This window comes from Hemicordylus capensis, chromosome 6, assembly GCF_027244095.1.
Source record: "Hemicordylus capensis ecotype Gifberg chromosome 6, rHemCap1.1.pri, whole genome shotgun sequence".
Classification (NCBI taxonomy): domain Eukaryota; kingdom Metazoa; phylum Chordata; class Lepidosauria; order Squamata; family Cordylidae; genus Hemicordylus; species Hemicordylus capensis.
Genome location: NC_069662.1, coordinates 99,996,741 through 100,014,195, shown reverse-complemented (window position 1 = coordinate 100,014,195; position 17,455 = coordinate 99,996,741). Strand labels below are relative to the sequence as shown.

At 46.0% G+C, this 17,455-nt stretch overlaps 1 protein-coding gene across 5 annotated transcripts in view; it reads left to right on the top strand.

Annotated features, from left to right (window-relative positions):
• TMEM108 (transmembrane protein 108) overlaps positions 1-17,455 on the top strand; it is a 295,248-nt gene that overhangs the window by 256,480 nt on the left and 21,313 nt on the right. For 3 of the 5 annotated variants that reach the window (XM_053265035.1, XM_053265033.1, XM_053265034.1), the window contains exon 4: positions 10,995-12,101. In XM_053265035.1, coding sequence (XP_053121010.1) covers positions 10,995-12,101 — 1,107 coding nt within the window. Of the gene's footprint in view, positions 1-3,054; positions 3,460-10,994; positions 12,102-17,455 lie in introns of those variants that run through there. The other 2 variants (XM_053265036.1, XM_053265037.1) reach the window with 2 other exon arrangements.

Sequence of the window (17,455 nt, the reverse complement as noted above, 5' to 3'; positions counted from 1 at the left end):
ATGGGGAAGGGATCCACCCCAGCAAGGAGGCCTTGACTCAGGAAACCTAGCGAACTGGCAAAGGTATGACTTGGAGGATGTGAGATCCAGTGGCCAAACCGAGTGGGAAGAAGTGCCAAGCCCACAGGAGTCAAACACTAAGGGCCCTTGCTACACCCGTGGGTGCAGGGGCCACTACCAGAGGGAATGCCCCCATATGGATTGTGACTTGCTGGACTTCGCAGCCTGGGCAAAGCCCCTTGGGAAGGTAGACAAGCCCCCCATGTGTCTCTTGGCACAGATAAGTGGAGTAGGCCCTTTTGGACCCCGGGAGCTCCATTTCCATGGTTGATGACTCCTTGGTACCTCAAGACACCCCGTGTATGGGCCCCCACCCCCAGGTGGGTGGCCTGTGTGAACCTCCACCACTGACATCTGCAAACAGTCTGGTTACCAGTAAAAATAAAAGGTGTCTCTCACCTGTTAGGCTTGATGGTGCTATGTGGCTTGCCCTGAACTCTCTTATTGGGGTGGGACATTCCTGGCTTCTGCACCTTAATACTTCATGCCACCTCTCCCAAAAAGGGGGTGGTATTAGCCACTGAGTCCAAAGAAGAAGATACCATGGAAGACCCACAGGAAGTTCCTGAAGAGCAGCCAGCTCTGAGAAGGAACTGCACATTGGGGCAAGACACACCACCAACCCTATATACAGACCCAGCCTTTTGGGAGGCCCAAGAAGCAGACCCAATTCTCCAAGTGCTATGGGACTGTGGGGCCTGCATCCAGAGGTGCTCTTACCCCTGGACTTTGCGGCCAAATTTCAGGGCCTCCACAGCCCCTGAGGCCCCCCAAATCCTCTTTAGTCTGTCCCGGGTAGTGTGGTCACCAGGCGGAGCATGATGATGCTTAATCTGCAGGGGAGGAGGGCTCCAAAGGCCTTTAGGTCCAGGCTCCAAAATTATCTAGGTGCACTTCTGCCCACATCAAAGGACAGGTAAAGGATCCTAGGATGGCCAATTGTCTCCTTTATATCAAGTGCAGCAAACAGGTATGGTGGAGGCTAACCCGAGGGCTCCCTCAAGACCCAGAGGTGGCCCAGTACCAGTGGCATTCTGACAGCAGGTCCTTCAGTATGCCCATGATTCAGCATGGGCAGGGCATCCAGGTCACCGGGGTACCTTGGCCCTTGTCCTGAAGATTCCTCCCCCTGCCCCCGGCTCAGTTTGCAAGGAGGTACAAAAATATTGCCGTTTCTGCCTCGAGTGTCAGGGGCCACAACCGGCTGCCATTCCGGGCTCCATTACAACCCTTACCTCTGATAGGGACCCCCTTATCCCCTAAGTCTAGGCCTACACAACATAAGGCTCAGGGGCCGGATCCAGCCCTCAGGGACTATTTGACTGGTCCTCAGGTATCATGCAACAACACAGGAGCTGGAAATTACCTTATAGCACCATCCTGTGCATGCTTTCACAGAAATAGGTTCCATGGTGTACCCAGTGAGGCTTACTCCCATGTAAGCATACCTAGGATTGCAGCCTGGATGCAACGGTGATTTAGGGAGAGCATAGGACTTGGCATTTGTTTGGGGCTGACATGAACTCCAGGGGTCCCACTGATTGAGCAGGGCAGGACCTATTTTCTGGCCACTATCCTTGGTTAAAACTATGGGTCCCTAGAAAGGGGGAATAGATGCACAAGTAACTAGTAATATGTTTAATTCTAATGTAATCATGCACTAAAAATTGACCTCGGCCGCTGCATGCCAAGCTGTGAATGGTTCCAGCCCACCAGGGCATTTTAGTTGTGCAGCCCTGCCTTAGAGGATAGTCATGGACTTTATAGGACCCTTGTCTCATGGCCACTTTGGAAGCTGCTTGAGGCAGTCCTTCCCTTTGGATATCTCGGCTTGGGATAACAGACTGGCTTTGGGAGAGCACCTTTCTCCCCTTCTCCCTAGCCAGCTCCCAAGCCACTCACAGGGTCTGCTTCCAGCAGATGACCACATCAGACACTGGCCCCTCATCATCAGCCGCCATTCTTGCTTTATATAGATGAGTGCAACTCCCACAAATCTCACACAAGAGCCAAGAGCCCTTTCTAAGGTCTTGCAAAATCTCATTCTGAAATCTCATGAGATCTCATTCCAAAATCCCACAAGACTCGTTCCTCCCGGCCATCTAGCAGGGGCCAGATCAGATGCGGTGTGTCCGCCCCCACCGGCATGTCTCTGCCAGCACACCCCCAGCAATGGCCGGAGAAGAGGCCAAAGGCATTATGCACGCTGTCACAGGTGGGCATGACCTGTGATCAGAGTAGGTATCACCCAAGCCCAGTGCTCTCTGACACTATGTGCTGTGACTTTGGTCTGGTGGTTGTTTTTCACTGGGTGGGGGTGGGGGGGGGTGACTGCTTGTATAAATGAGATTTACAGCTTTTAAAACATTGGAGTAAAAGAAGTATGAATCATAAATGAATAATCAGTGAGAACAACAGTTTCTGCAACATGATTTGATTCCATCTGTCTCAAAGTACTGTGTTGTAGTATTTTCCACTGGGAAGAATGCCCTGGGCTGCCGAGGTACTTTAAGGAATGGAATGAATGAGAGAGAGAGAGAGAGAGAGTGCATACAAGTGAAGGTAGGGAGAATGCATACCAGGGGTGTAGTTGTAGTTATAATTGAACGAGGGGGGGTGTCCTTGGGCCCCTGAGGGAGAGGGGCCTGCTGCCTAGATGACAGCTTGCTCTTCACTTCCACCTCCCTCCTCTCTGAAGGTGGGTAAGTGGGAGTGGGGGCAGGGGTCCATCTTCACTTTTAGTCCCAGGGCCCACTCCAAACTTGCTCCACTGTTAATGCACACTGTTGCATTCCGCCTTTAAACCAAACCAAACCTCGATCTTCAGGGGAGTAGAGGGCAGATACAGAAAGCAGCTTTCGATCTGTAAAGCCCAGCTGTGTGTCACCAAATGCCATGTCAGAGCAGGAGCGAGCATCCTGCTTTAAAAATAGGAAATGAGGCAACCCCATAAAGATGTGCTGCTGTGAGGCTGATGCTTCCTTTCTGGCAAACTAGAAAGGCCGGGGATCCTTTGTAGCATCTGAATACGACTCTGGCATCAGACCAAGTGTATGCTGGGAGGAAAAACCCAAGCTGGGATACAAAGCAGCTGGGGCGGAGGGACAAAAAGGCTCAATAACTAACAAGCCTTCTTTGCCTTTGCAAAACTCTTGCACAAAAGAGCAGGCACTAAGCCTCCCATTCCTACAAGACACGCCTGCGTACTCTGTGCCTGTCGTCTTTGCTCCAAAGAGATCCCGGCATTAGCAGCAAACTCTCCTCTGTGTGCAGCAGCTCCGTGCTTAGCATTAGCAGGCGTGAGCGGCTTTCTTTTTAGTGCTGAAATATGAAGCCTCCCAGTCTACATGATGTGAGCAGGTGAGAATGTCTGCTGACAAGTCCAAATGATATTTTCAGGTGAGTAATTACCTGGTTGCAATCAGATCAGAGTCTTCTCACTTCTTCCCCCTCTCTCTTTGCTCTCCTCCTTTCAGTAATTACAAAGCAATTAAATCTTCCGTGGTCATTTTCAGAAGGGTCAGCTATTCAGATGTCTGAATGTATTTCCATCAGTAGGCATTCCTAAAGCATCTGTTATTACCACAGCATCTAGCTTTTTTTCAGTGCACCCTTAGAATGAATGGGAAACCGCCTGTATGCCTCTTCGCGTTAATGTACTGTGTATTCTCTCTATTGTTCCTACTGCATGATGATCTGAGATTGAATTGAAATTTCTTAATTTATGGACTGACTAGCCTGAAACCTTGGGTGGAAATGAATCTTCTAAGCAAGATTACTGGTGGCTCCTGTCAGGGTTTTAATTGTTATGGAGCTGGGCACGGTTGCTTTGTCAAGCTGTTAATGCTGTCACGCTGTGTTGGTGACCCCTAGTTTTTCAGTTGCATATCTTAGAAATATCTTTATGTCTAAAACTTCTGCTGAAGAAAGGTTTTGTGCTTGCCTTAGAGTGAACTGGTTTCTCTTGTTGTCACTGCTCACTCCCCCTATCTGATGAGATGGGCTTTATCAGACCTACAGTGCAGTCCTAGGTAGGTTTACTCAGAAGTAAGTTCAGCTGAGTTTAATGAGGCTTACTCTCAGGGTTGCAACTTTTGAATCATAAAGGGTGGATTCCTAAAATGAAGTGCAAGGAATATTAACTGAATGTGCTCACCCTCGGTCTCACACAATGAAAAAAGAAAAAGCATTTAAATGAAATGTGTTATTTTCAGTGATGTTCCCTAACCCTGGTAACTGGGTCCTGTGAGGAGAAAGTATTGGTGCATTCAATGGAAAATAATTTGGTTAACCCTCTGTGGAATTTTTTACCATATGTCAGTTGTCCAGAAACTGGTCTTTATGGTTTACCTCAGGCACTCCTATTGTATGAAAATAAAATAAAACAACACACAAAAGGAAAAAGGGGAGGGGAACTGCTCAAGACAGATGCTGGCCATGTGTTAAAGATCACTATTCTTATACAGTACTTTGTCATTAAATGAGGACTAATTCATATTTTTATGTTTGAGGAGGTAAAATCCACACAGGATGACTTACTACATCGCCTCATTTTTATGTGTTTGTCAAAAATAGCACCACCACCCCCTCAAAATCTCCAAAGTGACCACATTAGTGGGGAAATATGCTATTTTTGAAAGATTTCGTCTGGCAAGGCAATTGAACTTTTTGTATATTGTCAATTTCAGACAAATGGCTCCCCACATGAATATGAAATTGCAACGCCCATTGTGTAGACTTTACTGCCACCAAAACCAGTATATGAATTGGCCCCGTGATGACTAAAAAATAGTAATGGGATTGTTCACAAAGGCTAAAGTCCTCCAGGTTCTGTTCATCCAATTCTATTTCCATGCAAAATTGGATGAACAGAATGGGATGAACATGTCCTCCTCTGAATTAAATAGAAGTTGCATAAGATGGCACTCAGTACTTTCAGTTATACATATAAGGGGCTCGTTTATGTTGAATAGATGTTACAAATAGTATACTCTTCACTAGGGAGTGGGGCCTTTGCTTGGTGGCAGAGCCCATGATTTACCTGCAGAGGGTCCTGAGTTCAGTCCCTAGCATATCAGGTAGCCTAGGTGGGGGAAACCCCTCCTGAAGTCCTGGAGAGCCCCTGCCAGTTGCTGTAGACACACAAGCTAGATGGGCCAATGGTACGATTCAGCATATGGCAGCTTCATGAGATCATTTTTAATCAGAAATGTTAGAGGAGCCATGAGGTTTGCACACACTCTGCCTCTGACCTGTGTCTCTGCACCACTTCCTTTGATAATCTAATGGGGCTCCAGACAGTTCACTTTGCTTGCTTAGCCCAAGGCAACTTATTGAAGACAATAATTCCAACAATTGGTCTGAGCACAAAAATCTACTTCTGACTTCCCACAGCAGCAATATTTTTTCAAGCCCTGCTGAGCAAGGAGCTTGTGTTTAATCTTCCACCATGTCTGAAATCAGGGGGTCACATTGAGGTGCGTGAGGTGGGGGGGGGGCTCTTGGCTTTGGAATGCCAGACTGAACTCTTTGTGTGTGATTATTCACCATGGAAAATGCTAATATAAGCTGCAAAACTTTCCACTGGATCTTGCATGATGAGGGCTTAGACCAAAGCCCATCAACATGGTTGGAAAGTGCCCCTTTTATTTCAGTAAGTTAGAAATGAGTACATTGAGTGCCAAATGGTTGGAAAGTGCCCTGTTTATTTCAGAGATTTAAGGCAGGCACTTTGATGTTTGAATGAAACAGCTTTGTTTGACAAGCCGGCCTGATTAAAAGTGGTGGACTCCATTCAGAACCTGTTGTATAACACAAAGGGCTAATTTAGTTGTGAAGCTGGCTGCTTTCAGTACCCTTTAAATTGCTCTTACCTTATAGGAGCTCTGTCTCGAGTGTCAAGTCTACAAGTTTCTCACCAGGCCACATGGATTCTGCCCATAAAGATTCATCTCAGTGTAGTGTCTTCCTAGGCCACCCACCGAATGCTAGTGGGCAAACAATCCACACATGTCATCTGGTGTATGGGTTAAAAAACCTGATCAACACGGTACTGGATGGGTGGAACTTCAACACTGGTCAAGACTTTTTGTTAGTGCCTCACACAGCCAGGATCACATCTAAACTAGCCCTAAGGGCCAAATATATTGTGGCAACAGCCACATCTGTTGTTCACATCTTTGCCCATTTCACATATAAAGCAGGGGGAACGGAGAGTCTAATTTTAACATCCGAAGGGGCAGGCAGGGGAGGAGAGCTGAACCCTCCCCTGCCTTTCCTCTCTTGGTTCATCACCTGGGCATCTCTCTCTTGGCCCAGCTTGGTATTGGAGCCAAGCTGAAGAAGAAAGGAGTTTGGGTGATGGCCCACAGTGTGGCAAGACAGGGAGGGTTCAACTCCCTTCACCCTCATACCTCCTCTGATGTTAGCATCAGACACACCACCCTCTGCTTTATAGCAGGAAAAGGCAGATGCATGAAGAGCAAACATGCTGCCACCAGTGTTCCCTCGAAGGTGTGCCCGTGTGCATGTGCTCACACGTTTTTTGATGTCCGCTCAGTTAATTTTAGATCCCGCTCAGGTTGAATTAGGAAGGCCCCACTCTGAATGCACTGCTGCCCAGAACAAAATTCATTCTGCACACAGATGAAAAAAACTAGAGTGAACCCTGGCTGCCACCATCAAGTCTAGTTTGGTCCTAAGACACAGGATATTTAGGCTTATATGAAGAATATTAAAGCCTTGCATGGAAATAATCATGGTTCTGACCAGTGCCAGCTTAGGTTCTATTAACTCCAATTCTATGGGCAGGGAACCTTTCTTTGATGAAGCAAGGCCTAATCGGTCCCACAGCAAGGAGATAGCAGGGGGCCTTCAAATGGGGTTTCTGGCAGATTAAGCACTTCTGAAACTCTGGGCTCTGGAAACATAGCTTGGGTGCGTGCCCCACTACCACCACTGTTCCCTCTAACAAGGAATCCCAGATGTTGTTGACTACAACTCCCAGAATCCCACGCAAAGGCCATTGCAGCTGAGGTTGCTGGGAGCTGTAGTGAACAACATCTGGGAGTCCCTGTTAGAGGGAATGCTGCCCCCAACTGAAAACTGCATTGACATTCTTTGCTCACCCCTACTGGTAGTTGGCAGTTTTGTTGTTTGTCATAGCTATTGGCAGGAAGTTGAAATCAGTTAACGTTGTGGTCCTAAACATTGAGGCTGTTCTCATGGCTAGTGCAGCCCTACCCAGGTAGACCTAGTCATGAGATGTGCCAGGATTGGTCCTGATCCCAGTGCTCCTCAGCTAGGTAGCCCAGGTTTGAAACCTGGGCTAAAATTGAGGGAGGAGGGTGCACAGCCCAGAAGGGGGGAAATCCCCCAATGCACCACACTCCTCATGTAGTGCATTGTGGGGTGCAAGAGGACCCAGCCTCACTCTCACCACTCCCATAGCGGTTGTGCGCCGGTCATGTGGGTGTGCAGATGCTGCAGGACTGGCACCAGTCATGTGTGGGGAGGCAGAAAGGCTCCTCCCCCGCCAGCCCTCCCTAGCCCCAGGGATTTTGGTCATGTGAACTGCTTTGGTAAGTACTTCGTTGTAGATCTTATTGAAATAGTTAACTGCACTGCTAAGCAAATACATTTAGGATCAGGACATTCACGTCAGATTGGAGATATTTCTGTTTGAGAAGGTTTCATAAGTGAAATGGAGCTCACCCCTCAGAATCTACTTTTATCTCTCCTTGCCTGTCAAATATCTTTTTGGGTGCTGCCATTGTTGGAAAGCATCATAGCAGGAATATAAGGGTAAACATCATGTCTTGATAAAATTATTCAAATGCTTTTGTGCTGTTCTCAACTTTTATTTTTAATTTTCCTATATCATTTTATGTGTGAGGCCAAACGTCTCCTCTCATTGAATAATGCAGAAGAAATATGAATGTCCTCTCTGAAGCACAAGTTTAGTGCTTCTGGGAGATAAGGTTGGACAGCTGCCACCCTTAGCCTTTATATCTGTGGGGGAGCTGCTGCATTGTATTAAACCAGTGATCTGAAGAGCAATATGTCCTAAAAGGACCTTGGAATGTATGACCAGCTAGTTCTGCAGAAGCTGCCTACAAGCATTCCGTGTCCTCCATGGCAGACCGATGCTACAAAATAGTGGCCAGCTGAGGTCATCAAAAGTTCATTTTTGTCTAAGATTTTGGAGGTATTTTTTTATCTTCCTCATGATAGCAGCAATTGGAGATGTAATTTTGATATATGTGGATGTGCTGCAGAGCTAATAAACCTTCCACTGGAGGAGATCCAGCAGATATGCTTTCTTTTCATGGTCAGATGGAAACTGACTGCCACACTGGAAAGGGCTTTTCCCTCTAGCTTGATTGTCTGGTTCATTTCCCCTGTCACACATGACACATCTACTGACTTGAGCCATCTGGATGTGTTTTATCCGAAGGTACTCCTTCTCCTAATGGCGCAGTGGGGAAATGACATGACTAGCAAGCCACAGGTTGCCAGTTCGAATCCCCTCTGGTATGTTTCCCAGTCTATGGGAAACACCCATATTGGGCAGCAGCGATATAGGAAGATGCTGAAAGGCATCATCTCATACTGCATGGGAGATGGCAATGGTAGACCCTTCCTGTATTGTACCAAAGACAACCACAGGGCTCTGTGGTCGCCAGGAATTGACTGACTCGACAGCACGCTTTACCTTTACTCCTTCTCCTACATTTACCGCTGGCTTCTCTTCTCTGCCTGCTGTATGCTATATTCTGGAAGAGAGATAGCCACACTGAATTCTCCATTCTCATGGGATGCCTTATTCTACAGACAGTGGTCTGGGGGTCAGTGGTGCAGTTTGCCGCAAAAACTGACTTCCTCAAGGGGTTAGGTTCCACATTAACACTGGTGCCATCCAACAGTAAGCACCTCACAGCTGCAGAATACATGTGCTCAGGAACAGTACACAGTATACATTACCAGGGCATGACTCTCAAAACCCAATAGAGAGGCATAGTGTTCAAGTATGGAATATCTCTTATTTATTACAACTTACAAATATTGTATTTTTTCCTTAGGAGTGAAACTGTGGGCTCGAGCTTCTAAGAGCCAGATAAAATTGCTATAGGAGTAGATCCCGCCTGTCGCCATCAGTTGGCCATCCCTGATCAGAATAATAGAAACTAATCTTTCAGGATATCTTGTATGTATTCTATACAACCAGTGTGGAAAATGTAGTTCAGTGATCTGAGTGTTGATCTTGGTCCACGGGGACCTGGGTTCAGATTCCTTCTCACATGAAGTTCACTGGGTGACCTTGGGCTGGTTCCCTGTTATCTGAGCAAAGAGGCACCTTTTTAACGTGGTGGTGATTATCTTTATTTAGCAGGGGGAGAGCAACTGGCCCTATCCAACCCCAGCACAGCATCAGTGTTGAAAGCGGTATATAAATATTTGTCATCACACTTCCTTAGCCCAGTCAACCTCCAAGGGTGGTTGTGAGGAGAGAATGGGCTATCTTCATGTATTAATTTAATTTTATTTATTTATTTATTTACATTTTATATCCCACTCTTCCTCCAAGGAGCCCAGAGCGGTGTACTACATACTTAGGTTTCTCCTCACAACAAACCTGTGAAGTAGGTTAGGCTGAGAGAGAAGTGACTGGCCCAAAGTCACCCTGCTAGTATCATGGCTGAATGGGGATTTGAACTCGGGGCTCCCCGGTCCTAGTCCAGCACTCTAACCACTATACCATGCTGGCTTCGTGTATGCTATCCTGGGCATCGTAGAGGGAAAGCAGAAAATGAGGATGGGGATGTGGCTGTAGTTCAGTGGTATAGCTTTTGCTTTGCAAGCAGAAGGTCTCAGGTTCAATTGCTGGCATTTTCAGGTAGGGCTGGGAAAGTCTCCTGTCTAAAATCCTTGAACGAGTTAGTCAGAGCAGATAATACTGAGCTAGATGGACCCATGATCTGACAGGATAAGGCAGCTTCCAATGAATATAAAAGCAGAACATACATGAACTATTACCTTCATCCTTACACAGTGGTGTAGAAATTCAGACTACATAAGTAACCAGTATCCCCTGAACTGCCCATGCCCTTACAAGTATCTCTCTGTTGTCTCCGCAACCTTTTGGACTATTAGGTTTTTAATTGAAGTAAGCTGAGATTCTGTAAGTGCCATCTTCTACACCAGAATCTGTTTGTGTACATGAACACATAGACACAAATGACCCTGCCTCCATGCAGAGAACTGACCTCTGCCAGCTTCATCTCTTTTACAGACCTCAAGTTTTTATGGTACTAAGAAATTCTTACCACTCTTTGCTTGCCTTTGTTTTACACCAGTGCTTCGTCAGCTGCACTGGTTCCCAATCCATTTCCAGACCCAATTCAAAGTGCTGGTTTTAACCGGGTTACCTGAGAGAGCGCCTTGCCCCATATGTCCCAACCCAAACCTTAAGATCTACTTCAAAGGCCCTCCTCTGGGCACCCCTGCCAAAAGAGGTGAGGCAGGTGGCTATCTGGTAAAGGGCCTTTTCAATGGTGGCACCCCATTTATGGAATAGCTTCCCCAGTGACATTCACCTGGCTTCATCACTTTGTTCTTTTAGATGCCAGGCGAAGACCTCTTTGTTCACCCAGGCCTTTTAAATTCTGCTTTTCAGATTTGATCTGATTTTTAACTAATTTTAGAATGAGTTTTTAAGCTGCTTTGTATTGTATTTTGTATTTTTGGTTCACCTTTTTTGTCTGTTATGATTTAATGTGTTTTATTGTATGTTTTAATCGTCTGTTGTGAGCTTCCCAGAGAACAATTTGTTATGGGGTGGCTAACAAATAAAGTTGTTTATTTATATTAATTAATTTGTTGTTGTTGTTATTGTTATTATTTAATGCCTGTCTTTGTTGTCTGTCTTTTTCAAGGTGTTCTACTGATCTTGGCACTGACAGAAGAAATAGTGTTTGCTGTTCAGGTCCCACCTCTCAACTTGACATCATCTCAGGGCCTTCGGACAGAGAATATCAGTATCTCAGCTATGAGGATGACACCTCAACCCAAAGGCCATCATGCAGCCCAGCCTTTACCCACAGCTGCACTTGCAAATTTTCATTCTATTAGCTCAGTGGTGACTTTTGCTCCTTCTCTTGGCCCGAAGAAATCAACCAGCAGCCATCCTGTCAGTAACAAGGAACCATTTCATTTATACAACCAGAGTGTTTTGTCTTCTGGGGAGACTCTTTCCAAAGGGAAAACCTTCCAGATTGTCAAAGGCAATCACACAGAATCTCCAGAGCCTTATCTAAAGACAGAGCTGCATTCTTCTCCCACCATGAGGAACTGGTCTTCAAATTATCCATTTCAGCCTCAACCTACAATTCACAGCAATCATAATAGCACTGTGCTGGTAACGACAACAGACTTGGTTGCTCCTCTCCACACTGATACCCTGGAAAGCCTTAACAAAGCAGGAGTGAAAGGGAGCTCAACAGAATTGGTTACACAGGAAACAAATCTTAAGACTCCAACAACTGGCCCATCTACTGCTCCCGAAATGGTGACGGTGCCTTTGAAACCTCCACACTACAGCATATGGGATATTCTGGGCAAAAATAACTCATGGGTAACCTCGAGCCAGAGTACGAAACAGGGTTATTTTGCTAGGACTGGGACTGCAACAGCAGCTTTAGGTCACACTGGCCAAACAAGCATTGAGGCCAATGTTTCACTGTATACAACAGGAAGTCCTAATGGGACATTTACAGCTCTGTATCCCTCTGGGCATAATATCAGCTTCCCAAGCAGTGCGCTCTCCACAGAACCCTCCACATGGCTGCCAAGTTCCACCTCAACAGCAACAGGAAATTTCCTAAACAGACTGGTGCCTGCTGGAACCCGGAAGCCTGGTCTGCCAGGAAACATTTCCCATGTCACAGAGCAGGACAAGCCCCAACACAGGACAACCATTTGTCTCAGCAAAGTGGATATAGCATGGATCATCTTGGCGATCAGTGTCCCCATCTCCTCATGCTGTAAGTTGACTATCTCTGTTGCCTTCCTTAAGTATCTTAAATGTACATGATGCAAAGATCAAGGTGATTATCGAAGCTGGGGAAATCTGGAAAACCTGCTTGTTGTCCAAGTACCTGAAGATTTGATAGTAGTAATTTTATTCAGTATTATTTTTCTAGTTTGATCATAATCATCCAAGGCTACTCACATCATCAGCTTTTCTGTGACTGGTGCTGTTTTGCGGGTGATTGATGATCCTCTGCCACATGACACCATGAGGCTGTTCTCATGTGCAGATGCATGTTCTCATCACTTCCAGATCCATCATAGTCCCTTCCAGCTTGATTATATCACTTTGAACATCTGGGTTAATGCTGTAGGTCTCTATAATGTTTTGCTATGAGAAGCCACCACTGGTTTGGAAAAGCCTTAAGCAGCATGCAAAAGGGCAATTCTGCACCCACCCAACGATTTTGGAGTGGGATGTTTCCTTCCCTGTTTCATCATATCCCTGAGTCATCATCTATCACATAGTATAATAAGGAGGAAGGAGCACAGGCTGGGTTGTTTTTTCCTGATGGTCATGCAAACATTGTCAGATATAATTAATTTTCTCTTCTACTGATGGATATTACACTGGAGTTAATTATGGCCAATGCTAGTCCATCAGGGGAGATTAAGGGATTTGGTTGTAGAGATACTCAGAGACTGACGCTTCCGTTCTCTCGCACCCAGATGATTAGCATGTTCTGCAGTTCTGAAAAAGGTTACTAGGACTTCTGTATCCACTGGTAATATCTCCTCCAGCAGTGCAGCAGTCAGACACTGAGGCTGTTCTCATGCACAGCCTAACCCAGGCTAGGGAAGCCCAGCCTGGGTTAGGCTGCGTGTGAGAACCAGTAGGATCAGGCCTAGCAGTGCATCATAGCCATGCTTTGAAACCTGGCTCTTAGCCAGGGTTAAGGGTTCAAGTGAGCCCTAACTCAGGTTCCAGGGTCCTGTGTTCGCTGGGCTATGTTTAGCCCCAGTGAACAGAGAGATGGGCGCCTAGAGCACCCATCTCTTGGGGGAATCCCCCAATGCATCGCATATGTCACACACTGCATTGTGGGATTTCCGGAGGTCAGGATGTGTTGGCCTCCAGAGCTCTGCATTGCAGGCATGCAGAGTGGATCATTTGGGAGCGTGGCCTGAGCTTCCAGAAACAGGCATCAGTCATCTGGGGGGAACGTGTGTTAAACCAGCCTCCCCACACAGTCATGTGAATGACCTCATTGCATCCCATTCCCAAGTTGGAACATTATGGTATGTGATCACCAAAAAAAAAATTTTTTTTTAAGTGAAAAGTGAACAATGCTTCTGATCCTTGGTTTGCAGATGTGATCTTTGCCTAACTTTGCAAAATAGTGTAACAAGTTAATGAGATAGCCAGGAGGGTCAATAAAGTAAGTCTCTAGGAATGAAAAACAGGCCTACTCCATTCATTCATTCATTCATTCATTCATTCATTCATTCATTCGATTTCTATACCACCCTTCCAAAAATGGCTCAGGGCGGTTTACACAGAGAAATAAAAAACAAATAAGATGGAACCCTGTCCCAAAAGGGCTCACAATCTAAAAAGAAACATAAGATAGATACCAGCAACAGTCACTGGAAGTACTGTGCTGGGAGTGGACAGGGCCAGTTGCTCTCCCCCTGCTAAATACAGAGAATCACCACATTAAAAGGTGCCTCTTTGCCAAGTTAGCAGGGGTCCAAAACAGTGTCCCCATAACACTTTCCAAAACATTGTTCCCATAACACAGAAATGGGTAGCTTAAGTCTCTGACTATCAATTAAATGGTGAGGAAGCCTTCTTCTAGCCTCCTCTCTGATCTGCCACCCCAGGTCTGCCACAGTGGCATGCATGTGCTTCTTGAAGGCTGCCAATGTCCCAGCCACCATATTTTCATAGGAGCCACACATTAAAGCTTACACACAAGGCCCATTCACACATTATGTTCAACACTCGTAAAATGAATGTACAGTGTACACAGGTACAGATTTGTACATCGATACAGTAATTTACATGTTATGCTGAACGCAGGTACAGAAGTGCACTTCCTATCTGTACCATGTATTTGAAGGGCTTGTATCCAGATTTAAAATGAACACACGTGCAGTCATTCACACAAATATGTGTATGAGTGTATGGACATCTGTACACTCATACAGCATAATGTCTGAATCGGGCTACAGTCTCACAAGAAAACATGGCAGCCTCCGCATAGAACAGTGTGATGCCAAGTGTTCAGAAAAGTGTGAGAAATAGGGGCAATTTATGTATATGTAAATGACTATTTGTTTGATGAGTGGAGCTTGAAAATCTTTCCTCTGGGGCATATGAAAAAATATGTCTTAAGTTTCCCTGATGGTGGAGAATGGAATCATACATAGTGAATAGAATGAAATGCCAGGTCCAGTTTTTAAAATGTTAATTCCAAGTCTAATGAGAATTGAAAGAGCACTTTGTAGAACAATACAAAATGCACCTCTTCAGGAGGTGCTCTTTCATATTGGAAAAACAGTCATTTCCAGTAAAGGTACATCTCTCATACTAGGAGATGAGCTGAGGAAGTTCAAAAGGCTGCCTACTGACGATCCGATTTAGACCTTTATGCTGTGAAAATGTTGACCATTGTGATCTTGTGATCACAATTCACAAGATCCTGGAATGATAATGGATGCATGGATTTCAGTGGTTTTATCAGAATGGAACATCTGTGTGACTTGCCTGTAGATGATTGCATAAAATCAAAACAATCCAAAAGTCCAACCTGCTTCCATGCCTACAAGCAAGTTGCATAGAATTAGGGCAAAGCATTTGTGAATACAGGTGGCCCTCGTTATTCAAGGGGGTTCTGTTCCAGCCTACAACTGCAGATAATGAAACAGCAAATAATGAAACCTTGAGTCAATGGAAATTGTGGGGTTAGGTTCCAGAGCCCTGGAAAAGAAACCAAAAAAACAAAAACAAAAACCCAAAAAACAGGGGGAAAGCAGAAATGAGGATGGAGCACAGCACTGTACCTTGGCCACCTCAGCTCTCCCAATCTCCTACTCTCCATGTGCTCCAGCAGTGGCCCTCAGCTTCTCCAGTAATGCATAATCATGACGTTTCTTCACTCCATAGTCGAAGTCCAACATTTAGCAGCACAAACCCCTGGCCTGATTGGTTGGTAGCCAAAGAAGCAGCACAGAATTGGATCCAGTTCAAGTAAACATACACGAGAGTTTCTTCACTCCACTGCTCTACTGCTAGAGTTAGCAGCACTCCATCTCTCTCCAGTCTTTGGCCTGAGGAGCAAAAATCAAGTTTTAAATGCAGTGGAGTTCCTTCACCCCACTGCTGGAGTTTACAGCACAGTCATCGTTATCACCCTCTTCCTCCTTGAAGGAAGAAAGTGCAGGTGTCACTTTCTGATGATGACTCCACAACTGTGGTGGTGGGTGTAGCTGCCTTTTCAGAGTAGCTGGTGGTGGTCCTTTGCTTCCCCTTGCTTTGTAGAGCCCCATAAATGTCCGTATAGGGTTGCAAAGCAGCCTCCAGCTGCCTTTTGAACTTGATGCTTTGCTCCATCAGGGGATCAAGTTTGAAGACTTTGTCGGCCAGGGTCCCCAGCTGCAGAATCCCAGACAGCCCCTTTGTGGTGAAGGGCTTGGGGAGCATCGCTTCCACTTTCTCCTCTTCTTCCTCACTCTCAGGAGCTATCTTGATGATGTCATCCAATTCTTCCTCTGTCAACTCCTCCTGATGGGATTGGAGGAGTTCCTCCCTCATGTTGCTCAATGTCTTCTAGGCCTTCTCCACCAATGGTGTGCTCAAGGTTGGTGATCTGCTCCACTTCATCAGCTACTGTGGGAAAGCCTGCAGCAGGTGAAGTGGTGACTGGCCAGAATGTCTTCCACACTACGTCCCATATGTGGGATTTGATCTCTGCAAGGGATGCCACGATGTTCTCAGTGCAGTCTGCGATGCTGTAGCTCCTCCAGCAATCGCTGACTGACAGAGAGGGATCAGCTTCCATGGGATCCAGCATCTTCTTGAAGGTGCAGTGAGTGTAGTATGACTTGAAGTTATGACCAGCCTTGGTCTATCATTTGAATCAAGGAGGTAGTGCTTGGCAGCAAGAAGGCAGTCTCCAGGTTCCAGTGTGCAAACTGCAGGATCTCAGGATAGCCAGGGCATTGTCGAGCAAAAGGAGGTCTCTGAAGCTCAGGTTCTTGGAGGTCAGATATCTCTGCACCTCATGCAGAAAGCAGTTTATCCAGTCATAGCAAAGTGCTAAAGTCACCCATACTCTCCTGTTGGCTCTCCAGAAGATGGGAAGCTGGCTTTTATTCTTCCCTTTCAGGGCACAAGGATTCTTTGCTCGGTACAAGATCACGGGCTTGACCACACAGTCCTGTGCAGCACTGCCACTTACCAGCAAAGTGAGGCAGTCCTTGGCTGCCTTGAAACTCCGGAGCAGTTCTTTTTTCTTTGTTGATGAAAGAACATGATGGCATCTGCTTCCAGAACAGGCCTATCTCATCAGCATTGAAGACCTGCCTGGGTCTGTACCCTCCAGACTGAATCAGCTACTGGAACTCTGCTGGAAATCTTTGTGCTGCCTTGTGGTCCACCGATGCTACTTCCCCTGCCAGCTTGACATTGTGGAGGCTACAGCAGTTCTTGAATCTTTCAAAACAGCCCTTGCTTACCTGGAAACCACACTCGGCACCTTCAGATGTTCCCACTGTTTGACTGCCTCCCTCCACAAACTGCCTGTCGAGACGCATTACTTTCTCATGAATGACTAATGAATGACTGTAGCACATTCCTCAAGGCTTGGTCCACTATCCACAAACTGAGGGGCTTTCCCATCTGTTGCATGCACCACCTTAAGACTCTGAGATGTGCTTGCACAGATACTGGCTTTGCTTTTCCTGATGGACCGGGCATAGATTCATTGATGTTGTAATGGTGTGCAAAGGATGTTGCACTGTTCCCACGAGCCAACATGTCCAGCAGTTTCACCTTCTTGCTCAAGGGCAACTCTTTGCAAGACCTTGCCCCACTCCCCTCAGCAGAGCTCTCCTCTGTGCGCTTGCTAATTTTGACTGTAGAGGAAGGAAAATTTTGTACAATTACGTACAGTTCAGTAATTGTGCCAGACAACACTCCCCACACACAAAATTGATAGAGCATCATACAGGATAGGAGAGTGCAGTACTATAACTAATAATTAAAATCAGTTTTCAATGCATAATTAAAATCAATTTGTTTTTAGATTCCCGCCCCCTCAGTCTTAATGCTACATCAATTTTAATCTCCGTAATACTGCAACAC